We start from the raw sequence: 27,487 nt of genomic DNA, 5'->3' as shown, positions 1-27,487 counted from the left end.
AAACAAACAAGTTGTTTGAACCACTTTCAAAGCAAAACAAAAACCAAGAAAGGAGAGAGGTTGTACAGATGATTAAGTGCTGAAAATGAGTGAGAAAAGCATAAATGCTATCAACTCAAACAAGATGGTGTCTAAGGCCTAGAACACCAAGCTTGTGAGGACTATTACACTATAAGCATGCAAAACAAAGCTCAAATGTAAATAACAGCCTAAAACAGTGCTAAAATAGTCTAAAATATGTCCTGAAACATGCTGGAATTGAGCTAAAACAAGCTAGATTAACATGCTAAAACATGGCACCAACTAGGCTAGTAAGCAAGACACAAGGAGGGGAGGCTAACCCCTCCAAATTTGAACTTCAAAACATGATTTTGGCCACTAAAAAAGCTCTGAAAATTAGCGTTTAAAAGTTTGGAAAACGATAGTAAAAGGGTGGGAAACATAAGGGCAAAGGCCTCCAAAACAAGGTACAAAGAAGGGCTATTAACCCCTCAACCTTTAATGGCCTTAAACCTAAGCTTCAGCCCGAAAAAGATAGAGTTTTGACAGCCCAAAAACAGTACAAAAAAGTGCTGGAATGAAGACAAAAGTAGCTAAAATAATAAGCTAAAACATTGAACAATTTAAGCTAGTAAACAAGCCAAAGGAGGGGTGGCTAACCCCTCCATTTTTCGGAGTTCAAAACCACTTTTCTAGCCTCTAAAAACCTTTGAAAATTAGTGGCAAAAAGCTCAAAAAAATTGAGAAAAGAATGGGAAACACAAGGGCAAAAGCTTAGAGAATAAGGTTCAAGGAAGGGTGGTTAACCCCTCCACCTTTGGTAGCTTTAAACCACAAGTTTCAGCCCATAAAAACATGTTTTAAATAGCTCAAAAAATAGTAGAAAAGATGAAAAACAAGTGGTGCAAAGATGATACAAAGGCAAGAAAATGTATACCTCTTGAAGAGGAATGAACCCTTAAGTCATAAATCACTAATTTCACACTCTCAATTGCTTCAAGAGCCCAAATTCAAGCTCAAATCACCTCAACAAGAAGCTCTCTAGGTTTGATTTAGAGTGTTTGGGCAAAGGCTATGCAAGTTGCAAGAGAGAGAGAATTGTAGAGAGAGAGAGAGGATATTTTCCAAAAATTTTCTAACTCCTAAAGTGTTTCTAACCTTGAAAGCAAGAAGAGTGGTCCTCTATAGATAGAAAAAATGAGCCTTAGGTCGAAAATATCTAAAAAGGGACAACTGGAGTTTGTGGAAACAATTGGCTAAAATATATGGGATTTACACCAGTGGCCGGCACATGGCCGGCCGGCCAGAAGTGTGCATTGCCGGCCATCAATGGTGTCTGGCAGGCCATTTGTCGGCTACCTACCGGCCACATGCCGGCCACCAAATATCTGTTTCCAGGCCTGACTTCAAATGGGCATATCTCCTTCATCCGGACTCGATTTTAGGTCATTCTTGAGTTTAAATTGAAGCCCTAGAAGTCTACTTTCCAATGATGGTAACCACACATCTCTAAATGCTAAGCGTTCAAAGAGATATGCCTATTTTAGTGAAGGTTGCTTAGTTTTGGTCTTAATCAGATTGATGTCTAACTTCAAATAGCCATATCTCCTTCATCCGAACTTCGCTTTAGGAGATTCTTGGGTCTAAAATGAAGCGTCAGAAGTCCATTTTCCAATAGCGGTGGCCTCACAACTAAAGTCTAAGTATGCAAAAGGATAGGCCTAATTTAGTGGAGACTACCCAGTTCTCTCTTAACGGTTTCATGCTCAACTTCTTCCCTAACTAGTTTTCTTCCCTCTCCTCTAATGGTGCACTCTTACATAACAAAGATCCGTTATCACACCAAACTCCATTTACCTTCTGTATAGCCAACTTTGTTGCGACATGACAATCATAACGGACGAAACCAAATCTTGACCTTGTTGTTTTTCTTCTCTTGAGTGGGAACACATCTTTGACCATACCAAACTTTGTGAACATGTTAAAAAGACCTTTAGGATCCATAGACTCTGGAAGATTGTCCACAAATAATGTATGAATACTCGTATTTCCCATACTCCTTCATTGCTTCTGCCGAAAAACAGGTATCTAACCTTCATCTTCGCTATTTGCTGTTCTTCGGCACTTTGCTGCTCCTAGCTTCCCTACTCCTTGCTCCATTTCTTTGTGAACGATTCCTAGCCAATTATTTGTACCAACTCAATAAGTAGTGATGGAAGTAAGGGAAGATTGTGGGGCCATGATCCCTATTTTTTGAAGGATATTATTTGCTTTTAAAATTTTTAAAAATATATATCTTATTTTATATCTTCTCGGATCTTGCCTTTAACATTTTAAAAAATATATATCTTATTTCATATCTTTTTCAATCTTTCATTCTCTATTTTACACCAAAAAAGCTTATTATCCAATAAAAAATTACTTCCATGGTATTTATTTCTTTATGTATATATATAATTTACATATCATATTGTATCTATGTATGCTAGAGTATGATGGAAATTTTTTATGCAAAATTTGGGGGTGCCTCTATTTACACACCACATTTTGTATCAAGGCACACCATTAATTAGTTATTTTTTATTACAATAATGACCTTACCTAAAATGCCAAAAATGACCAACACTTCATAGAGACAAGCAGAGAGAGACCACCGAAGTTTCACTCTAAGTCGTCAATGGCCGTTTAGGGTTTCTATTGATTCTTTTACCTCCCGATAATCAAACCCCTTTTCCATTTTTCTCTTCCCTGCTATCTGTCTTCTCGACCATCCAATACCCTAATTTCAATTCAATCCAAGTTTCCAATTCAATCTCCGTAGCTTTTGTACTGAGAAGCGTGATGGGTGCACAAGAGAAATCTCTGATGGCGAAGCATTCGATGCAAGCGAGGGGTTTCACTGTTGAAGCAAAAGCTTTTACTTGTTATTATTGAGGTGGGTCTTAAATACAGACTTCAATTATGTGGTTTGATTCTATTTTATCACGGTGAATTCACTTTCTTTTGGTGCTGTGAGCATAAAATTGTAATATTTTAGTGTTTGATTTGCTTATGTTTTAGGGTTACATTGGGATTCTAGTTTCTTGGACTCTATGTTGGTTTGCATTGTTTGTTTGAATTTGAGGTGTGTACTGAGTGGTGTGGGATTGAGGGTAAAAATGAAACATTGTGGTGTGTGTTGAGAAAAATTATATTTTTTTCAAATTATTAAAGGTATGAACTGAGTAGTGGTGTGCCTCGAGACTAAATGTGATGTGTAAATAGAAGCACCCAAAATTTGGCCCTTCCAGTGATGAAATTTTGATTACGCCCCTGTAAATGAGTTAATTAACAAAATTAAGAAAAATATTTGTTAGGTTGTCGTTTATTTTTGATAAAATAAAATGTAAGAACAAACAATCAAATTTAAGTTGTTATGCAATTACAAGAGTAGGAGAATCCACATCCAAAGTTATACTAGATATTTGAGACAAAATATTTAATCATATATCTAGAGCATTGAAGTTGAAAAAAATAAATTATATTAAGCATTTTAATTAGCACACGTTATACGCCTAGTATGTTAGAAATACTTTAAAAGATATTGTCCAAATATACATTAAGTAAAGTGATTAAACAAAATAAAAAACATATTTTCAGGAAGGTTGGCCATAACTTTTTAAGCGACGTTTGCCGATACTTTGTTTTATGTTTAGTTTTCTAGTCAAAAAGGTATTGTCCAAATATACAAAAGATATTGTCCAAATACACATTAAGTGAAGTGATTAAACAAAATAAAAAATATATATTTTCAAGAAGGTTGGCTATAATTTTTCAAGCGACGTTTGCCGATACTTTGTTTTATGTTTAGTTTTCTAGTCAAAAGATGTTGTCCAAATATACATTAAGGTCAAGTTTGACATGATTGAAAAAAGACAAAAAGTCAAAAAGTCACTATCCTATTTAAGTCACATCATCTTATTTAAGTCACATCATTTCTCTAACACATCACTTCAAACTCAACCCAAACCCAACCCATATTTCATAAAAAGTCAAAAAGTACACTTATTTAATCTTCCCAAACTAAGCTTTAACAAAATAAAAAATATATTTTCAGGAAGGTTGGCTATAATTTTTTAAGCGACGTTTGCCGATACTTTGTTTTATGTTTAGTTTTCTAGTCAATGAGAAGGGGGAGAGGAGGAAGTTTCCAATTAATTTAAGCCTTGTCTGTTTTCAATTTTTAGGAACAGAAATGTTTGGGACCCTTTTTTTTGGGGGTTCCATGACCCTCAATTTAATCTTGGCCTTTGATATGTGCGTGAAATTCACTTATGTATGTGTGGGCCCCACATTATGAATGGTTGTGATGAGAGTGAGGGTTGTGGGGTCCATGTATGTGTGGGAGTCTCTATCATAATTGTTTTAGGAAAAGTATTTTTTATAATATTATATAGGTTGAGTTTCTCTCTCAATCGTAACCTTTTAATTTTATCGTATTTATTTTAAAATATATAAATGGTCTATTTTTAAAAATATATTTATTATCTAATCTTTTTAAATAAATGCGATAAAATCAAAAGGTTACACTTATAAGATCAAACTAATTTTTTTGTGGATGATTTGTATTGAGCATCTTACAAAATAAGCAATTTTGATCATCAAAACGGGGCCTCTAGTGAACTCTACAGGCTCTTCAAATTCTCTCGTATTGAGATTTAAAAAAACCCAACCCTATTATCCCTATTATATATTTTGTGAAATTCTGAATTGTATTTGTAAGTACTATTCGATAGTCGCTATTTGCATAAGGAAAGAAGAATGCATCTCGTAAATCTCACAAGCTATTCTTATATATCTTCATATTTAATTTTACATTATTCTTTTGCCATTGTGATCTCCATCTATGTTTATATATATATATATAGCTTATTATTATTGATTTTTTGTAATTATGATAGTTTATTTATTATCTATTTTTAGTGATTAAATCCCCAAAGCATAGTTATTTCACTAGAAGCATTTAACATCTCTATTCTATTCCCGTTTGTCAATAAACTATTTTAGTCAAAAAGTTATTATAATTATATTATTCTCTTTATTTTTTTACCTTTTTTTAAAATAAAAAGTTACAAAAACATTAAAATAATCAATTTCCAAATGAAGAAAGAGTATATCATACATTCACTAAATTAACAATTTTTTAACATAAAGTTGCAAAATTTGAAGGAGAATTAGAGAAGAAAAACTATTCACTTACATTTTAAATAAGTAAATTACGAAGTGATATATACACTTGAAAACACAACTAAACATTAACATACCATTAAAAAATCTTTTAACATAACACTTCTCCATTACGTGCATAAACCTAATGTATATAAGAAAACACAACTCCCAAATTACTAAAAACAAGCTTATTTTTTCAACACGTCAACGTCTTTACACCAGCACACAACAATCTCTAATAAAGCTTTTGGTCAAGCTACGAGGTTATGCAGAGTCTTTGGTTTCTTATTGGCGTAGTAGTTGGTAATAGTAGAACAAGCCAAGCCATTTCCAAGAAAAGATGAGAAGGTTGATATCTCAAAGCGAACAATTTTTCCAAAATCTCCAAGCCTTTTTTGCCCATTGTGGCAGCCACCGAGACAAAAAGGGCAAAACAGAGGCAATCCCAAAAACTAGGAAATGAGTGCCTCCATGTGGTTGGAAATCAGCAGTTGAAGAGCCATAAGCAAACATCATTGAATATATAGAGATTTGTAGCTCCCATTGGAAAGGAAATCCAGCTGTGAGATATATTATAATGCTAAGTGATGCACAAAGACCAAGAGTGTTCGCAAACAAAAACAAAAACCAAGTTGATGAAGCTAAAGAGCCTAAATTTCCAGAGGCTGCACCTAAAAGAGGAACAATTAGAGCTGGTTCATATTCAGAGTGGGTTGGAGGTTGCACACCTAGTGGTGGTGCTGGTGCTGGTGCTGGTGCTGGTGCTGGTGGAGCTGGTGTAACAGCCGGGGAAGCAAAGCGGGTTGGAGGGTTCACACCTGCTTGGAATGTCACTGTTGCAATAAGTGCTGCCACCACTAACAATGTATTGCGCGCATCACTTGGAGAATCTCTTTGTTGTTGAAATTTAAAATATTTAAACCAATCCTTTGAAGGTTCTTGAAGAGGAAGCAACTCCTGATTGGTTCGGTTGTTGTTGGTTGTGAATTGATGAATGGAAGTAGTTATAGATATGCCATTGACGTTGCAAGCTTTAAGTGCTCCGGCAGATTGGAGAACTTCTCTGAGTTGGATGTCACTGGGACCTTCGGTTACTATGTCCATGATATCCATTGCTGTCAAACCGCTTGAGTTCATTGCATTCAGTTCCAATGAGGTACTGATAATATTGCTGCTATTGAGCAGTAGCTCTACACTCTACAAAACCAAAATATGTACTCATTATTCACTGTGCAAGCATTCCACGCAACGAAAAAGTGATCTATATCAATAAGAAAATGTTCACAAGTTTACCCAGGTAACAATATTCATTACAAAAGAGACATTGCAGCGGTCCATAATTGTTCTAATTCATTTCTTTTTCAGTACAAACCCAAATTGTTATGGGGAAATATGATGAATTAAGTTCGAAAACACTGGTAAATAATTTTAGGAACAGAACACACCTCCACTTTTGGAGAACATCAAGACAAAATTTATTAATCAAATTTTTGTATATAAATTATGTTTTATGCATCTTGTGTGACTATGTGTGTCAGTAGGAAGGATGGCTCAAGAGTATGGATGCACGATGAATCTCGATGCATTCATCATATACTAGTCTTGGCAAATCTCAACAATCCCCAGGAGATGGAAATAGGGGAAGGTGAAAACTACACCGCACAATAGTGAAAATCAAATAAGAGCATCCACTAGATGAGCAAACTTCTCAGCCAACAGACCAACCCTTGGTCTCATTAGGTTTAGTGAAGTCTAGATTTTATAAATCATTTCATAATTTTCATGATAGACAAATTTGAGACTAACAAGATAATGAAAAATCCACAACAGATTTAATTGAGTATAGAGAGCAAAAGGAAGATAGGGTGTGCTGAACTTGCCTCGGATTGTTTTCTAGAGACTGAAATATGCAAGACGGTGTTTCCATCCCTATCATGCCAATTTACTATCTCCTCCATGCGGAGCCGTTCTAGCCATTTGATCAAGCATTCGAAAGCTTCAAATTTGCAGAACTTCACAGCCAGATGAAGTGCAGTTTCTCCCAAAGAGGTAACATCTTTAATGGATGCTCCACATGTAGATAGCAATTGATATATGACCAAAACTCTCCCATTTATAGCAGCATAGTGAAGCGCCGTCTTTCCATCTCTACCGCTCAAACGACAGATTTCAGGACCTACTCTAAGAAGCTCTGTCACTATCTCCACATAGCCAAAAGTTGAAGCAATGTCCATTGGCCTAAACCCATCTTGATTTGATTCTCTAGCAAATTCAGGATTGTGTTTTATGATTTCTTGTACAAAAAAAAGCTGTCTGGCCTTAGTAGCAATGTGGAGAGGACTCTCATATGGAGAGGTCATTGCAAAATCCTTGAGAATCAAAGGATTTTCTTGAAGTAGTTTCTGCAATGCTCCTACGTTGCCTGTCCGGGCTGCTTCAGACATTCTATTCTCCATTTCCAATCTTGATATTTCATTAAGATAGCCAAGATTGGTCTATACAATGTGCTTTTATTGCAAGGTAGAGGTAAAGCATAAATAAAGTCTTCACGTAGACAAAGTCTTCAGAATTAGATATACGCGTATTAACACTAGGCCAAAAAAAATAAAAATAAAAACAAAAATCAATTGACTTCAACAACTCAGGGTCGGCCCAGAGAGCAAGCAAGAGAGGCCTGCTGTCACGCCCCACTTTTTATTACTCGAAGTTATTACCAAATTCATTAACTTAATTCAAATTCAGAGATAACATGCGGAAATAAACTCTTGAGTCCCATGAGTAGAAATAAATAACAATTCTCTCATCCGAATGCAAATTAAATACAACATGAGCATACTGAATAAAATGTCCGAAGGCTTACATCATTAAAGAATCAAAACAAGGGTGTAACCCTTTTACATATATGGCATTCCACCAACACAAAAGAGGCCCCGTGGCCAACAAGTAAGAAGATCCACATCTTGTAACACATCCTGCTTAACACGTGAAAAGATTCAACAACGTGGGATGAACATATAGTCCAGTAGGGATCTCTACATGATTCTCAACAATAACAACTTACAGATAGCTATGATCATGAATGCCCAATCTCGTACTAGAATAATAATGTGACAGTTTATATAAAAGTATACATAAGTATAGGCTTTTCTCAAAACAGTCTATCCAATCAGCGCTATAAGTGATTCATCTTTCAATTCATTTCATTTCATTAACCCTTGTTCCCAAACTTTCACAACAATAACAACTTCTTAGGAAATCAATTTCTCTAAGTCCATTATCTTTCTCACATTTTCCATACTTACAACAGATATTCCCTTTTTCAAAATATACTTTCCCAAAATCTCACAATGGCATTTTGATTTGTTCTCATTACATCCATAACTATACATGCATGCCTTCAATAAAAGGGAGATAACAGATCATCAACATGTAATAAATTAACAATTGAGGCAACTAGGTCCTCAAAACTATAACCATCACAATCCATGATATACTCAGATACACTGAGACAAAACAATAAAAACTCTGCTCTACCGGCTATATGCACAGTAAGCCAAGGATACAACTCTCACAACAATATACCATTTTACCAGGCGCTAGCTGGAAGGGTGTGGTACCTTCTATTCTCAGCGCAGTCAGTTCTCCAGGCGCTAACTGGAAGGTAACGGTACCTCTAATTATAAGCGCAGGGTATAATATCAAGAATCACCATACAACAGAGTATAACCAACAAGTGTAATACGTATACATAAACTATCGAAATACATAAGCAATGTGTTAAAGTTTATGAACACATAAGTATATGTGGAGTACATCCCCTTTCTCCTCCCTAACAATTTATACATATATAATGTACAATTGCACTTCATTACATATAATGTTCAATCAACACAAGCGTAATGGATACACGACAATTCAACACAACCATGTCATCCTTCACCGATGACCACGGACAAAACCTCTAGATGCATAATTTTAGTACATCCATTATAAAGACTCAACTCTCATGAGATCTTAAACCCAACAACAATTCTCCCCAAAGGTGCGTAATCAACACTCAAGATACAATAATTCAATTCTCATATTCATTTTCCATTTTCAAAATCGACTTGTTCCGCCACTTATTCCAAGAACACTTTTCCCATTTCACAAAACCAATATCGTTCCTCTCGTTTCACAAAACCAATTTCATTCTTTCATAACTTTCCAAATTAATTAATAACAGTAAATTAGGGCCTTTTCTTCTTTCAACAATAATATACTAATTTACACCCCTATTAGTCCAAATCACCATCAATGATAACAAACCCATTTTTAAGCAACCAACCCTAGGTTCACCCTCATGATTTTCATGCAAACCCAACATGGATATGATTTTCACACAATACAAAACTACCACATGTCTATCTATAGACGAAGCATTGTAAAAGAACAAAGAAATCCCTACCTCAAACTCGGAGCTCAAAGGGAGAAGATGAAGAATTTCGAGATGCTCCAAATCCCAAGATTTTCGGATCAAAACATAGCCCACAACGAGATCAACACCTTTTACAAAGGCTCAAGGATAAGGGATCACTCCTACTAGATCAAACCTTAGAGAGAAGTTGGTATTTTAGAGAGAGAGAGGCTCTCAAATGGAGTTTTGAAAAAGTAAGAGAGAGAAAGGAAATCAAAAAGTGATCCAAAAAGGTGAAGTCCCGAAGTGATATACAAATATGTCCGCTCGAGCAGAAAATAGGACGCTCGAGCGCAAGAATACCCACTCGAGCGCCAAGACACAACTGCAAAACACACCCGCTCGAGCGCGAAAGAAGGTTCGCTTGAGCGTAGATTCACCACACTACAAGAAAAAACACCTTTAGTGACCACCTATTTTTAGTTGGTCACAAAAAGTATGGTAATCTGCCACCAAAATTTATTTTGGTCACGGATGATGGTGTTTTAGTGACCAACATTCTTTTGGTGGCTAATAGTTAAGTATTTGTGACCAAATACAAAATCTGGTCGCCAAAAGTGATGGCGGGAGCGCGAAATAAAAAGGGCGGGACATCAATGTTTTGGCTACCAGTAGATTTTGGTCACAAAAGGAAAAAATGAGACACACTACGTCGTTTTGAAATTCTTAAATAAAAAATATGTTTCTGAGCCTTGATCTTCCCTCATTGTTGCCCTCTTCCTTCCCTCATTGTTGCCCTCTTCCTTAATAAAAAAAAGTTCCCTGTTTCCTTGAGCTTCTGATCGGTTCATCAAACCCTACCCACCATCTCCTCACTTCGTCCCCTGGGTTTGCCGCTCTTCATCTTCGCCTCCACCTTGTACTTACCAGGTTAGTGTCTCTCTCTCTCTCAATCTCTCTCTCTGTTCATGTATATATATATATAATCGATCGATTGACCATCCTTTTTCATCGTTGCAACTCGTCACTTCCGATCTGTTCATGTCTATATCTATGTCTATGTCTATATCTATATCTCTATTATTTGAGTTTCATATATACTTTCTGATTTTTATTTTTAATCTCTATCATTTGATTTTCATACATAGAATTTCTGATTGATTTGTAATCGATCTGTGCTTCTCTCTCATTTTTCTTTGATTTTCATACTTCCTTTTTTTTTTTCTGAAAATTTTCTCCTCTGTTTGTTATTTTTTTCTTTTTTCTTTTTGAAACAATTTTAATTTTTGAGTTAATTACACTTTTCACCTTCTAGTTTGATCTAAACACCTACTACCAGATGGGGAATTTTCACTTTTGACTTTTTGAGTTAATTTTTGAGTTAATTACACTTTTCACTTTTCTCCTCTCGAATTATTGGTGGGAATTTTCCCTTACTCTATATGTCTTAACACCTACTACCAGATGGGGCAGTGGTCGATTATACCTAAAAGTGGTTATAATCAATAACTTAGATAATTAGTTTAAATCTAACTGTTGAAAATAGAGAGGTGTGAACCATTTGATCATAAGTCTGTAATCAATATTTTTATAGAAAACACCCAAATAAATAGTATTTAATTTTGATTTGACAATTTACTATAAACTCGTTCTAAACTCAACTTGTTACCTATTCTTTCTTTCCAGCTAATTGAGAACTTTGCATTCTATAAGATGTGACTTACATTTCAAAAACAAGTGATAAGGATTGCCTCCACAATCAATTGTAGGTTGTGTGGATCATGAATTTTTTATAGAAATTTAAAAATATAGAGAAAAAATTTCGCTTATATTTTATTTATATTTTCTCACGTTTTTTTTTTTTTTTTTCCTCTCCCAAATTTTTACTCAAATTTATAATTCAAACACAATTATTATTATTATTATTTTAATCTTGATCTTGGAACTATAGGAAGCTAGCTGTGTGCATGGGAATTCTAGGTAAGGATATGGAGTATGGACAATGACATTTCGTTGTAAACATATGGGAATTTTAGGTGAGTATAATTGACAATTAAGAGTATGGAGGGACAGATAAGTCATTTTATAAGTGCTCAAAATGCAGTGTTGCATTCATATTAAAGGAAGTCTCAAACAATTATTTCACTATATACATATAGGAATTTTAGGAGAGGATGTGAACAATGACATTTTATTATAACCGATGATCAAGAGTTACTCTAGGGACATATTAGTCTTATTTATAGAAGTCCACTGAATACAATGTTGCATTCATACTGGAGTAGTGATCAATCTTTGAAAAAAAGTACTACCCAAGTAGTGCTTGTGACCAATTCCAAAGATTTTCCCTGAACCCAAACATGTGCAAGTGAATTTAAAAAAAGAAAAAAGAAAAGAAAAAAAAGTAGATGAATAGAGAAGGAGAAGATTACAGTGTCTATCAAGAACCTAAGTATAGTGTTTGTGAGAAATTCCAAATATTTTCCTTGAACCCAAACACATGCAGGTGTTCTCAGGAAAATATTAAAGATATATGTGATGAGATATCGTCACCTGTATAAGATTTTATTTTATTTTATTTTGTTTTGGGTGGGAAGTTTAGAAAAACCATCATCTCTAGTTGAACAAACAAACACTAGGAGAAACTGAAAGAAATATAGTACCCCATGGTAGTTAGGCCAATGAATCTATAGTAGGAAATCAAAGTGAAAAACTTGAAAAAGCTTATCTCACTTACCTAATTGTTGTTATTAATTTGATTTCCACCAAACATCATATATCATCATTTAATCCGCTCATCAAAATGCAACATTAATCTTTTAACAATTTAATAATTAGATGTTTTTAATTTATTTAACTTATTCTTACCTCCTATGTTGTAAAAAAAAATTATCACTTCGATAATTTCTTAAAAAAAAAAAAAGCAAATAATCCTATAAATTGTACACAACAAATAATTTATTTGACAAGTCTATAAGATGAAGATATGGTTCATTCAATATATCTGTACACTTTATTAAAAAGCATTCCCACCATTCCTTTCTTATGTATATATTGGATATTCTCTTTTCTCTCTCCCTATTGGATATCCTTAGTGTTGGTCCTAGGTGATCCTTTTTGCACTATAAAAATGTTTTAAGATGTCTCTGTTTTAAAATGTTTTAAACAGATATTTTAGTTTGGTATTTGATTTATTAGACTGATTAATTTAAAGAATCAAGTTCATGGATCCCATTTGTGTGGATCTCTTTTCTATTGGCAACTATTTCCCATTGGGCAGTGGCGAAATCTTCAATAACTAGATCGCGGGTGTTGGTTAACTTGATTGATGATTGCCTATCAACCACCAATTTAATATTAAAAATAAAAAATGAGATAGAAACCGATCTTGTCTTCCATTTTGTTTGTTTTCTTGCAATATATATATATATTTTGGGAAATAACAATTCAGTATATATTTTGAACGTTAATTACAAATCTGTCAAATATATGATGCAGATGAGCATTCATTATGACTTTAATTGTATTAGGTGGTGATGCAGATGATAGAATGATGATGCCCTTAAAATTTTAATCTGTAAAATATTTTTTCTTTTTTTAAAGTAGAAAATATTATTTTTTCAGTTAATATAATTTGGTTCTTTGTGCTGTAGCAGCAGCTTCATGCTGCAGCAGCAACTTCCTGTTGGTTCTTAATATTTTTTTTCTTCTTTTCTTGGCAGCAGCAGTAGTGTTCAATATTATGCTTATTGAATACTAAAACAACCATAATGGAATCAATAACTATTATAGTTGAATAATATAGGAAGGAATGTGAGATTTGATGCTTGCCTAAAGCGTATAAATAACTTTTTCACCTTATAACAAAATTAACCTCCAAAATAGGAATAAAATTCATTTTTAGTTAATTGGTTTTTGCTTTATTCACCTAACATAATCTTCACTTTGTAGGTCACCAAATATGGACAAGAGTTGGATGTCAATTAGGAATAGATTGAGTTCGGAGTATAGAGAAGGGGTTAAGTCATTTCTCCAATTTGCAATGACAAATGTTGGCGTAGATAATAGAATTCGTTGTCCGTGTATGGATTGCCTAAATTTTGAACATCATACCTTTAAGGATGTGGAATATCATTTGATCCGAAAAGGGATATCACTTTCATACAAGACTTGGGTGCACCATGGGGAAACTGTTTCTGTCAATCAACCTCGTGTGTGGAATAATGACAATGACATTGAAGGTGTTGGTGATGAAGGGACAACCAATGAATGCCTTCATGTTGAAGATGAATTGTATGATATGTTAGATGACTGTCACATGGCGCACATTTTTGATGATGATGAAGAGGGTGAGCAGAATGATAATGAGCAAAGAGAAGATGGACGAAACTTTGATAAATTGTTAGAGGATGCTCGTCGTCCATTATACCTTGGCTGTCAGAAGTTTACTTTGTTATCATTTGTCGTTAAGATGCTTCATATAAAAGTTTTAAACAAGTGGAGCAATAAGTCTTTTGACATGTTGTTAGGCGTATTGAAAGACCTTTTACCAGAAAGTGATCAAAAGGTTCCATGGACCCTTTATGAAGCGAAGAAATTTTTACGTGATTTGGGTTTAGGATATGTGCCTATTCATGCATGTAAGTATGATTGTGCTCTTTTTTGGAAGGAAAATGCAAATTTAGAAAATTGTTCGATTTGTAAGGAGCCTAGATACAAAATAAATGATGGCAAAGGTAAGAAGATACCTCATAAAATTTTGAGATATTTTCCGTTGACACCAAGGTTGCAAAGATTATACATGTCGAGAAAAACAGCTGGAGATATGCGATGGCATAAAGAAAAACGTGTTGATGATGGCATCTTAAGGCATCCAGCCGATGGTGAGGCGTGGAAGGATTTTGATAGGCAACATGCTGTGTTTGCCCAAGAACCACGTAATGTGAGGTTAGGGTTGGCCACCGATGGTTTCAACCCTTTTGGAAATTTGAGCAACTCATATAGTATGTGGCCTGTGGTAGTTATGCCTTATAACCTACCACCGTGGAAGTGTATGAAGCAACCATTTTCCATGATGTCATTGCTTATTCCTGGACCACAAGCACCCGGGAGAGATATTGATGTTTACTTGAGGCCATTAATTGACGAGTTGAAGGAGTTATGGGAAGATGGTGTAGTTACTTATGATGCCTCAACTGGGGCAAGTTTTCGAATGCATGCAACTGTTATGTGGACTATTAATGACTTCCCTGCATATGGTAACTTGTCAGGGTGGAGTACAAAAGGATATTTGGCTTGTCCCAATTGTAATGAGAATGCATCATCACAACGGTTAAGAAGTAAGATAGGATACACTGGTGCTCGCCGATACTTACCTGAAGACCATCCTTGGCGAAGAAGTAAGCTCTTTAATGGTAAGGCAGATGATCGAGCAAGACCTTCGGAGTTGTCAGGGGAACAAATTTTAAATCAATTGCATTCAGGAACATTTAAACCATTTGGGAAGCATCCAAGCAACCAAAAAAGAAAAAGGGATGAAAATACCGTCCTGAATTGGACAAAGAAAAGCATATTTTTCGAATTGCCTTACTGGAAGACACTCAAGTTACGACATAACCTCGATGTCATGCACATAGAGAAGAACATATGTGATAATTTAATTGGGACTTTGTTGAGCATTGATGGAAAGAACAAGGATACGGAAAAAGCACGCATGGATTTAGAGGATATGAAAATTAGGAAGGATTTGCACTTAAAGAGGCGCGCGGATGGGTCCTTTGAAAAACCCATTGCATTGTTCACATTGTCCCTAAAGGAAAGACAAGGTTTTTGTGAGTTCTTAAAATCGATTAGGTATCCTGATGGGTATGCAGCAAACATCTCTATGTGTGTGAGCACAAAGGGCGGCAAGTTATCCGGTTTGAAAAGTCATGATTGCCATGTCCTTATACAACGACTTCTTCCTATTGGAATGCGTGGGTATCTTAACAAGGACATTTCTATTGCATTGTTTGAGTTGGGAAATTACTTTCAACAGTTATGTTCAAAAACAGTGAGGGTGAATGATTTGAAAAAATTACAAGAGAGCATAGTACTCATACTTTGCAAGCTAGAAAAAATTTTTCCACCTGCATTCTTTGATGTGATGGTTCACTTAGCTATTCACTTGCCTCGCGAAGCCATTCTTGGAGGGCCAGTGCAATATCGATGGATGTACCCTATCGAAAGGTATTTTTATGCTCTTTGATGGGAAATTATATTTTTTTTAATATTATAGTATACCCATATATATGGTTTATATAATAATTTCCTATTATTTGTTGAAGATTACTCGGGATTTTGAAAGGGTATGTAGCAAATCGAGCTCACCCAGAAGGTTCAATTGCAGAAGCTTACATTGTCAAAGAATGCCTAACTTTTTGCTCTATGTATCTTGGTGGGATTGAAACCGTATTTAACAGAGAGGAAAGAAATGAAGATGGTGGTGATGTTGGCTCAGGGCATTCAGTTTTTTCACAAAAAGTCCGTACTTTTGGGCTCACTCAAAGGGCAGTTGACGTGTCTGAGAATGAAAGAAAAGTGGCTCATTGGTTTATCTTGTATAATAGTCCTGAAATTGATGAATATCTAGAGTATGTTCTCATTTAGTTAAGTCTATGCAAAATGCTTTTCATTATGATCACCCTCAAGTACTAATTATTCACATTTGATTTTTCAAGTAGAGAACACAAGAATCAGTTACAAAATGCAAATGTACATGACATTACAAGACAACAACAAGAAGAATTTCCTAGGTGGTTCAAAGAGCGGGTAATATATAAGATACATAGATAATATGTAACCTCTCATCATAAACATAATTCACTGTTCGTAGATTGATATTAACATCATGCATCCTTGTCACATGTTCATGTAGATAAATCAATTACGAGCTGAAGGATCATCGGAAGCAACTGATGAGTTGTGGTCATTAGCTAATGGTCCTAGTCCAATAGTGAATATTTATTCAGGTTGTATTTGTAATGGCATTCGATTCCACACGAAAGAGCGAGACAACCGTCGTAAAAGTCAAAATAGTGGGTTGGTTGTTCAAGGGGATCATCATGGTATGTCAATTGATTTCTATGGTCAGTTGACTAAAGTTTGGGAAATGACATACATGTTCGGGCATCGAGTTGTGTTGTTTCAATGCGAATGGTTTAACACTGGTAGCAACAGAACATTTCGCACTGAAACACATTTGACAACCATTGATGTAAGAAGCCGTTGGTATCAAAATGACCCATTTGTCTTGCCAAGCCAGGTGCAACAAGTTTTTTATGTCAATGATACCAAATTAGGTGAACATTGGAAAGTCGTAGAGCGATTTCAACGTCGAGGAATATGGAATGTGCCGGAGCTTGAGGATGTAGATCCCGATGATAATGAATTGCCTATTCCGAATGATGTGTTCCAGCAGGACGAGACCACTGAAATTGTCCAAATCAGCATTGCAGATTCCATTAGCAACACTTTACGTAGGACTGATATTGCACCTGATATTATTCCAAGTCAAGTGGTTCTGCAATCTAGTACAAGTGTACATGTAGAGGGTCCAAACAGAGATGATTTTATCTGTGATGATAATGATCAACATTCAAATGATCCTAGTGATGATGAAGATGAATTTCATAGTCATAGTAACTCGGATACAGATGATGATATAGAGCCTTGATTGTAATATCCTTTATTTTTTGCATTATCAAGTCATTTTCATTGTAATGCTCTTGATTGTAATGGCATGCACTTGTTAATGAAGACATGTTTAGTTACAACAAGTCTGGAATGTTGTACCTATTGCTTCATTGTGGTCCATTTGGAAACATCGGAATCTGTTTATTAATCTGCCTGAATCTGTCTGAATCTGTTTATTAATCTGTTTTGAATCTGCTGGTGTAATGCTGCTGAATCTGTCTGAATCTGTTTGAATCTGTTTATTAATCTGAATCTGCTGAATCTGTTTTGAATCTGCTGGTGTAATGCTGAAATGCGGCTGCTGCTTGAATCTGTTTTTTATGTTTCCTGCTGGTTTCTCCTCTGTTTTCCTGTTGGTTTTCTTCTTGTTGGTTTCTCACCAACGGTTATATTACTAGTGGATGTTTGGGCTAGCTCATTGGCGCCAAGTTTGTTTGGTTTTAATAGCTATGCTCCTGATGTATTTGTGTTCATTATATATAATCTTATTTTGTTTGTTGATAAAAAAAATGAAGACATGTTTAGTGATGATCCAAATTGTAATGAATTTTTTTGTTGATAATTTCTTGACTTGTAATGTGGTTCTAATATTACACTATTAGGTTATCTTATAATTTCATAAATTGTCATGCATTTTAAATTTTTACTTTTGGTTGCTTACAATTCATTTGTTAGATACAAAGACTACACAGATGCCACCTGGGCAAGCCACTAAGAGGAGGTCGACGACCTCAATGTCAGAGGCAAACCTGGTTGAGCTCCCAGCTGCATCTCCTGTGGATGCATTTGCAAGTCTATCTCCTGTGGATGCATCTCCATCTTCGCAAACAGTTGATATTGGTAAGTGTTTCATCCTTTGTATAGAACAATTTGTTTTTTGCTCCTGAAACTGTAATCAATGTTGAGTAGTTACTACATGCTTACTCTTTTTTGAGTGATTATGATTAAAAATTTGTTAGTATTGAAGTATGACTGTTACAGATCTGTAACAATCACACAGCTGATGTGGCACATTGCTTGGGTGGAACACTCTAGGTATCAGTTGCTCATTTATAACTACACCCAGGCTCCGATGCATCACAACGCAAGTGGGAACATCCTGACCGAAAAATTGTTAAGACCCATGTTCACAAAGGTGTGACTTTTAAGTTTGGCGTTGCAACCCTCTTCTTTCTCTAGGCTTAGGTCTGGTTGTGAAGATAAAACTCTAAGCACAACACCGGCAGAGTTATGGGCCAATAAAATCTCAACCTCAATTAAATGCAGAAATTAGTTGAAAAGCAAAGTTTAACCAACATAAGCTTAATTAAATCACCAACTTTTAATAATAGGCTAAGCAGTTCCATACATGCAATAAATGTGTTCGTAAAAAATCAAAGAAACACTATCCGATCAAACAAAGCGAGACCAGCTGAGCAAGAAAGAAATAAGTAGACAAAGGGTAAGTTTCGTAACTGCAGATTAAAGGAAGGTCTCACCGTAATCTAAGTGCTGACTATGTCCAGAGAAGTTTGCAGCCTTTCTTATCTGTAAAATTAAGAAAGAAATGTTGTAATGGTAAACATAGTTTTTTTCCCCTTTACTATTTTCCTTTCTTGTGGTCTGTGTTTGCACTTTGTAGTTGGAAGTTTTGAGCATAAGCATGCCTTTACCACACAAACCTACAAGCTTTACTTGCACCAGATTACATGATGCATTCTCTACTGTTTCAGATGTAGTGAAAAGGAGACTTCATATGCTTCATTCACATGTCTTTTCTGGATTCACAGATCTTTGTATGATTCACATATCGCACATCAATTTGGAGTAAATTGTTTCTCTTGCATGTCATCATATAAATATGAGCTTGATCTAGCAATGTCAATTCATTACGCCTTGTTGATTGTTGGCCCTGTTGGAACGTGAATAGAAAGTTTCAAAACTTCCACTTATAAGTTGTGTATTTTTAGTATATGTGCTTGTCCCGCATTGTAGCGTGGCTACAATTTTTAAATTGTTTTTGTTTTTATTTTTTTATTTATTATTTGTTTTCTTAACCGTTATTGGGTATCAGTTCTTTGGCCAAGAGTTTATCTAATGAGAAACATACCTTAACCAAGAGGTGTGTTTTTTCATGAATAGATATTTGATTGTCTATATAAGGCAATGAGATCTCTCTCACGTTTTCACACCAGGAAACGCACAGATCTTTTCCTCTCTCGTCTTTAATTTTCCTACATAATTTCATGTATTGTTTTGGGTAACTTCTATCATAAAGGGTTTTACATACCTTCTATCTAGTGTGTGCGAATGTTACAAGGCCTGGCAATGATTTGAGTTGAATCTTGGAACTGTTGATTGACAGCAGCCAAGTGCTCTGATGTTTGTGGTTGGGGGCAACTTTCATTGGCAGCAATGAGAAGTAATGCTCCATCCATAATTGCTGCCCCATTAAGCATTGTAGCCATGAGAATATCATGACCCTGTGGGAAATCAAGAAGAAAAAAAAATATCTCAGGCAACAGAGAAAAATCAGCTACTATTAAGCTCATAAAGAATAGTTCCCTCCTACAATTCCATTCTTCTATTGGGTTTCTTTTTCTCCCAATTAGGATTTTTCAGTGTCCTTCCCCATCAATAATCAATTTTTCCTCTCACCACACCAATTCAGTGTGTTTAATAGAAAACCATCATACATCCCTCATATCAGGTGAAACTAAACAGATTCAAAACCAATATGAAGGTGGTTTCTTAAAAAGAAAAATCCCTGGAATCAAAATTGAACATATTTAGGTTCCGTTTGGATATATTGATTTCAAATGAAGAGATTGAGATTAAATTGTTTAAATCATATGGGAGTTGGCTATTATAGATAGATCAAGAAACCAAAAGGGAAGACAGAGTAAAGTAGTAGTGTTTTATTATAATCCTTGTACAACTATAACACTTAATATGAAGGATTTCAGATAAGATTTCAGATAACTGCTTTTACATTGTCATTCCAAATCCATCATCATCCATTACGGAAAAGCTCTTGAACACAATCTGGAAATTTATATCTAAACTATCATATCTAACTTTGAGCTATTATCCTTTATTGATTAGTATCCAAATTCTTTCATTTCAAGTCCATAAATCCAAATGATCATATTCTAACCTAGCCAGTAAGGCCGCACAAAAACGTCCACTATTATCTGTTGCTATAAAAATTAACCTCCTTGATTAGGTGGTACAACCGATAAAACTTAAATCCAACAGTCCCCCATATGAGGACTAGAACAAATATACTTGACATCGACTGTAACCACGATGGAAAATTTAATGTCATGGAGGATAACTGTAACATAGATAAATTTTAAAGACTAGTGCTACGACACAAACATGAATGACAAAAAGAAAGCTATAGGAATTTGCCCAACAAATCATCGAACAAAATGTTTAAAGCATTGCTTCCCACATGCCATAAACTATAATTGAGCTTATATTCAGAAAGATAAAATAATATAATGAGGATTGAAGAACAGATAAATGTCATGAAACACCATAATTATATTGCACCAGACAAATAAAGCATAATAATCAACTTTCTTTCAGAGATGAGAAATGTACATACACATGCATATATTTATGTAAAATCTAGAGTGCACAAATCATTGTCAAGTAACAATACATACATGGATATGTACATACGAGAGTATATGTAGAGAGATGCTTGATGAGGTTCCGATGTCGGATACCTCTCAAAGCATTGCATTCTTCCACAAAACTCTTGGCAGCTCCTTTCTCTGTAAGGTTGAGCACCTTCACAGCCACAGTCAATCCATCGCTGCCCAAAACCCCTTTATAGACAGAACCATAATGTTCCAAGTCTTTAGTCGACAATTTCCCAAACTAGGAGGAATGTTGCCACTCAATTATTTGTGTGCAAATACAATTGACCCAACTGTGTGAAAATTTCTCTAATATATTTCATCTGATGTACAGCAACAGCAACCTATTTAGCAGCAGCCTATAATAGTGTTTCATTTTGTGTTTATAATATAGGTCCATCTGTAAAGCGAGTACGAGGACCAACTAGGGGTAAGAACAGTAGTAGACTCATCAGCCAACATAGTGGGAAGAAGCTTTTTGTTGGAGTTTCTATTGAGAGGAGGACATTTGTGGGGCTTAATGCCACCAAGGCCGCTAACGAATTGGGGGCACAAATTCGATTGCAAGCCCCATTGCAAGGAACAAAAAATTGGGAGGACGTTCCACCAGTCATTCGAGCAGCTATTGTACAATCCTTGCGGGTAATTTAATTTTTATAGTTGTTGAGATTGAAGTAATTAATATATAAGATGTTTAATTTTCATTTTATGTTTAATTGGGACAGGATAAGTTTGAGATTGAAGGATATGATGAGAGTCCACTTCCACAAGAAATCATTGACACAAAGGCCACACATTTGTTCAAAGGCTGGCGATATCATATGCATGAACATTACAAAGAGTTGCTGAAAGAAGGTACAGATCCTTATAGTAAACCATTTGTTGGGGTGAGCGAAGAAGATTGGAGATACATGATTGATGAAGTGTTTCTTGGTGACACACACAAGGTAATTAACTTAACAGTCATGGATGTTTCTTTTAATTGCACTACAATGAATAAGTCAAAGGTCCCAAGTTTCTTTGAAATTCAAATAATATACAATTATATATGAGACAGAGTAAGGAAATTGCAGAGATGGAGGGAAAGATATAGGAACCATGCTTGGATATTGATTTTTAAGTTAATATTTCTATTGCATTGTAGAAACGGTCAACAAGAAATATAGCCAACAGGAAAAAGTTACCCTATAATCACACCATGGGTTCAAGGTCATTTTCAGCAGCAATCTCAATTGAGGTAACCTATTTTTTGTTTTAAAACTTATAGTTAATGGTGCAATTTTTTTATTAACAATATTACTAAGCTTGCATTTTATATGTTTCATGTAGGGAATTGAAACTGGAAAGGAGCCTCACATTGTAGATTTTTTCAAGACCTCACATTGGAGTAAAAAAAAAAAGGATTGGATTGAACCAGTTTGTGCGGAGTTATATGTAAGTATACCTTCATTATATTTGTTATTCATAGTCCTATATAATGCTTAACTAGTTAGTGTACTTGTAAAATATGATAAGTGTGGATCCTTTTTTTTTTTTTTTTTTTCTTTTCTTTTTTTAACACAAACAGGAAAAGATGGACCAACTTCGTGAGGAATCTTCACAGCCTGGAGCAACCCCGCTAACACAGGAGGAAATTACTGTTCAAGTCCTTGGGAAGCGTTCAGGGTATTTGAGAGGTTTCGGGGTTGGTCCAAAGCCGTCTTCTGCATTCAATTCTACAACTAGGTCACAAGCACGTGATGAAGAGGTTAAGGGCCTTAAAGAAGAGGTAGCATCACTGAAAGGGATAATTCAATCATATGAAGGACGCTTTGAGCAGTTTGAACACTTTATGAGACAAATGCAGGGCAATGGTAGTGGATACGACTCTTTTGATGAGTAAGTACTATTGCTTTTGATGGTTTGTGAATACTTCTGGGATTTGCTTCAATTTATCAGCTCATAGATCTGATTTTGACAGTTGATCTATGACTGTCGTGTTGGCATCCATTCATATGATGGTCTAATATTGATTTGATTGGTTTCATAGGTTAATTTCGTTCTGATTTAGGTACATAGTTGGATGGTTGGGGGACATAGGTTGAGGTGCCTTATTTTCAGTACATGACTTGGTATTAAATTATTGGATTTAGGTACATAGTTACATTTCTATGACTGTTTTGTTAGCTTGTTTGGTTCAAGAGGCTTTATCTTTCACATTACAGTTGTCCCCACAATGTTGACTTAACAGAATATTCTACTTACAATCTATACATGGATAATAATTCTATTTACATAGTTAGGGATTGAACTAGTGATGGAGGAGATAATACACGAACTGTAAGGATGGTAATAATGTGGTGGTGTTGTGGTTATTTTTTTATTTTTTATTTTTTTTTTTTATTTAGAAATGTAAACAAATATATTATTATTAACAACGCTTTCTTCATTTTTTTTTTTTTTTTTATTGCAGGTAGCTAGCTAGCTAGAGGCGTAGTCATGCATGTTTATGGATCTGAGTTTGCCGATGCATTAATTCTAAGTTGTGCATATATATATGTGGAGTTTTTGAGATACTTCGCATCGGACAAATATGACATGCATTTGAAATCTTTGATGTTTTGTTAAATATTTTTTGATGTGGTGAATTTATTGTAAGGATGGATGGATATTTTGGGCGTGTAATGTGTTGATATTGACAGGTGGTTGTAAATATATTAATTACTATTTTGACTTTATAATTGATGGTTTTTTTTTATTTTTGATGTGGTGAATTTATTGTAAGGATGGATGGTTATTTTGGGCATGTAATGTGTTGATATTGACAGGTGGTTGTAAATATATTAATTATTATTTTGACTTTATAATTGATTTTTTTTTTTTTTTAGATTGGATTGGTATATTAAAATTGATTGGATGGACATGAATTATGTATTAATTGCAAATGTATTATAGGTATTACAAAAAATTTGGCATTATATTTAAAAGAATCAATTTTGAAATTTAAAAGTCTTTTTGCGACCAATATGTTTTTAGTCGCAATAAGGTTCTAGGAATTGCCCTTTCTGTGACCAACATCATTCTGGTCGCCAAAACTCAACTTTTCGCGACCAAAATCTTCGTCGCAAATGCTGACTTTCTGCGACTAAAATAATTCTGGTCGCCAAAACTCAACTTTTCGCGACCAAAATATTCGTCGCAAATACTGATTTTCTGCGACTAGAATAATTCTGGTAGCCAAAAAGCCGACTTTCTGCGACCAAAATCTTCGTCGCAAATGCAGACTTTCTGCGACTAGAATAATTCTGGTAGCCAAAAGCCGACTTTCTGCGACCAATATTTTCGTCGCAAATGGTTATCTTTCAAGGACCAAAATAGATGGTCGCTAAAAGCTAACTTTTAGCGACCAAATTCTTAGTCGCAATAGGATCAACTTTGACAAATTCAAGCCCCTTCCGCGACCAAAGAATGTTGTCGCAAATGATGATTTTCCGCGACCAACTTCACTTTTGGTCTCCAAAAACCTTCTGTGACGGACTTTTGGCGACCAAATCGCGACCAACTTTTTTTGGTCGCTAAAAACTATTAGCGACCAGATTTTACCTTTCTGCGACCAGAAATGTTGGTCACGAAAAGTGTTTTTTCCTGTAGTGCCACCTCCAGTACTTTAACGGACACAGAACACCCGCTCGAGCGCAAAGAGGCCCGCTCGAGCGTGAAAAACAACCTTGTAGTACTTTTGCAGAGGCACACATACAGGAAGTGTGCAAACTCCGCTCGAGCGCAAAGATACCCGCTCGAGCGGACAGCCAAAAATCAAACTCCGCTCGAGCGCAAAAGTACCCGCTCGAGCGTACCACCAAAAATTTGGACAACGAGGAATGGGATCAAAGCTCAACCAACCTGTAACAACTCTGCCTAAAACATTTCTAAACTCACTTACTAAGAGTTAAAGGATGGAAATGCAACACAGACAACAACCATCAACCACGGAACCGAGTCTGGAATAATAAAAAAAGAAAAGAAAGGGGAAAACCGGGATCGCAATACCTGCGCATTGGGCCCCTAAATTTGGGTTAAAAATAGGGGCTCCCAAATATAATTTTGTATTTTAGATATTTAAAAAAAAAAGGCTCGAATACTATAGGCCCAATAAAACATGGAGCTAAAAAAAAAGTAACAAGACTAGATTTTTATTTTTTTTAAGTATTTGTAATGATTGATTCCTATCTTAATGTATGAAAGTAAATTTTTATTTATAATTTTAATGATTATATGTGCAAGTAAATTTTCTTGTAGTTACAAACAAATAAAAAAATTGTAACTTGTCGTTTTATCTATAGATTTTTTTTTTTTTCAATATAAGAGGGGTCCCATTTCTGAGATTTGCTTTGGGCCCCCTAAATCTCAGGGCCGGCCCTGCAACAACTTCGGTGAGAAGCTAAAACTGAGACCATGAAACAAAAATCAAATAGGATGAGTTTACTAATACAACCGGTGGCGATTTTAGAAAATTTTATAGATGGAGTCATTCAAAAAATTTAAATACTATAAATTTTATTTTATTTTTTTGGCTAATTAACATTTGAACTTCTCCACCTTCAAGTAAAATAAATTTGAGCAAACTTGACTTTACGCTTTCATAGTTAGGGGATGTGCTTCCTTATCATTTGAAAATAATTACATAACCCCACGTGATTTGTGGACCAAAGTGCACCGCCCACTTTTCCACCCAAGTTAACTGATTGTGAAGTTTACATGCCAAGAAGAGAGTAAACTATTTTTTAAGATCAAAATACCCTTACTACTTTTATTTTATTTTATTTTTATTTTTTTATCAACAAAAAAAACTTTATTAATGAAGAAAACATATATTTCATATGAGATTATATCAATAAGGATGACAGAAGAAAAAAGAAAAAGAGGAAATTTCTTTCATTGTACAATGTTGGTGAGAAACCAACATCAACTCTCTAGCACCTCCTACTACATCAACCCCCATATACTCCATCAACCGCATGTACTACTTGAGCTGCTACTCTTTATTGAAATTAACACTACATCCACTCATCTCTCTTTGAACCATAAACCCCATGTACTCCATCTCACCCCATCTTTGTCTGGAGCTGCAATACTCCTAAAGCTGAAAGCTATCTAAGCTCTAAATCCTTCTACATCAACCCCCATGAACTCCAACCCCCATGTACTCCTTTAGCTGCTTCTCTTTGTTTCTTGAATTAACACTACCTCCACTCCTCTATCGTGGAACCATAAAATACACCTAAACCCCTTTAATCCTCTCCAAATTTTTGTTTTCCATCTAAATAATTTTCTCTATAGCTTCGTCTTCTTTACCTTCAAAATTTATACCAAGTGATTTCCCCATCTGAACTGTTGCCCTAGCTTCCATGATCAACCTTTTGCTTCTTTTACTCGACTCACTATTAATTGGTAGTGAACTTGATATAGCGGCCGCTGTAGCTCTAAAGATAGCACCTCTATTGAAACTTTTTGGAGGCACTCTACCAGGGGTGTAATTTTGGCCCTGCCCAGCCCATGTCGGGCCTTGCAGGCTCCCACCAAAAATCGGGCTGGGCCGACCCACGAGCCAGAAAACTAGGGCCAGGCCCAAGCCCAGGCCTAGGGGTATTCGGGCTTTGGGCTGGCCAGTGGGCCGGGCCCCTGGGCTTGCACTTGGGCTCGGGCTTTGGGCGGGCCTAAACCATTTTTAATTTTTTTTTTTATTTTTTCGACCAAAATTTTATTATTTTTCATTAAAAATAACACTGGGCCTCGGGCCGGGCTTTTAGGCGAGCCTTGACCGGACCGATGGGCCGGGCCGGGCTTCAAAACGATGGCCCAAGCCCTGGCCTAAGGCCTCGGGCTGGGCTTGGGCTCAGGCCTAAACGGGCCTTAACGGGCTGGGCCGGGCCTACCTCGGGCCGCAGACAGGCTTCGGACCGCCCGCGGGCCACGGGCCAAAATTACATCCCTACACTCTACCCCTCTGTAATGACACAGTTTTTCCTTTCATCATAACTCCTCTGTCTCTCCCCTCATTTCCCTTTATTTGAGCCTATTGGTTTGAACTGTGTCTGGGAGGGCTGGGTCCGGATCATCTACCGCCTTATCCTGCAGCCCTTCATACAGTGCCCCAAAACGACGTCATTTTGGGGCAGAATTTCAAAAAAAAAATAAAAAATAAAAATAGAGTGACAGATCAGAACCTTCCTTCCCTTCATCTTCTTCTTTTTCTGGCTTTCTTTTCTCTCTTTAAAACTACCAACTCACCCATAGCCAAGCCCTTTTCTCTCTCTCTCTCTCTCTCTCTCTCTCTCTCTCTTGCTCGCCACCAACGACGAGCCACCATTTTGATCTAGAAATCATAAAGAAATTGATAAAGACATTGTAGGGATGCAACAGAAATCATAAAGAAATTCCTATTCATTAACTCTTTCCCATTTTTTCATATTTTTATATACTTTGCTTAGACGACTGAGGTTTCCAATCACCAATAACATATTTGATCAATATAGTAAAT

The 27,487-nt window shown here is 35.7% G+C and overlaps 3 protein-coding genes across 3 annotated transcripts; 2 read left to right on the top strand and 1 right to left on the bottom strand.

The window, feature by feature from the left end:
* Positions 1-6,433: 6,433 nt before the first annotated feature.
* LOC114320795 (uncharacterized) lies at positions 6,434-7,664 on the bottom strand. Its single transcript, XM_082871978.1, has 2 exons — positions 7,155-7,664; positions 6,434-6,469 (listed from the first exon to the last, which is right to left on the bottom strand). The coding sequence occupies exons 1-2, from the start codon at positions 7,662-7,664 to the stop codon at positions 6,434-6,436; spliced, it is 546 nt and encodes a 181-aa protein (XP_082728104.1).
* A 5,901-nt stretch (positions 7,665-13,565) lies between these two features.
* On the top strand, positions 13,566-17,318 carry LOC145791603 (uncharacterized). The gene is made up of 4 exons (XM_082871977.1): positions 13,566-15,832; positions 15,931-16,236; positions 16,327-16,414; positions 16,521-17,318. The coding sequence occupies exons 1-4, from the start codon at positions 13,566-13,568 to the stop codon at positions 17,316-17,318; spliced, it is 3,459 nt and encodes a 1,152-aa protein (XP_082728103.1).
* Positions 17,319-20,643: 3,325 nt separating this feature from the next.
* LOC145791602 (uncharacterized) lies at positions 20,644-22,565 on the top strand. The gene is made up of 5 exons (XM_082871976.1): positions 20,644-20,656; positions 21,302-21,609; positions 21,693-21,914; positions 22,112-22,204; positions 22,297-22,565. Exons 1-5 carry the CDS (start codon positions 20,644-20,646, stop codon positions 22,450-22,452), a joined length of 792 nt encoding a protein of 263 aa, XP_082728102.1. The 3' UTR covers positions 22,453-22,565.
* Positions 22,566-27,487: the final 4,922 nt, after the last annotated feature.

This window comes from Camellia sinensis, chromosome 5 (genome assembly GCF_055761805.1).
Source record: "Camellia sinensis isolate YWXY chromosome 5, ASM5576180v1, whole genome shotgun sequence".
Taxonomy (NCBI): domain Eukaryota; kingdom Viridiplantae; phylum Streptophyta; class Magnoliopsida; order Ericales; family Theaceae; genus Camellia; species Camellia sinensis.
The sequence above is the reverse complement of the archived record's forward strand: the minus strand, read 5'-3'. Positions and strand labels throughout refer to the sequence as shown.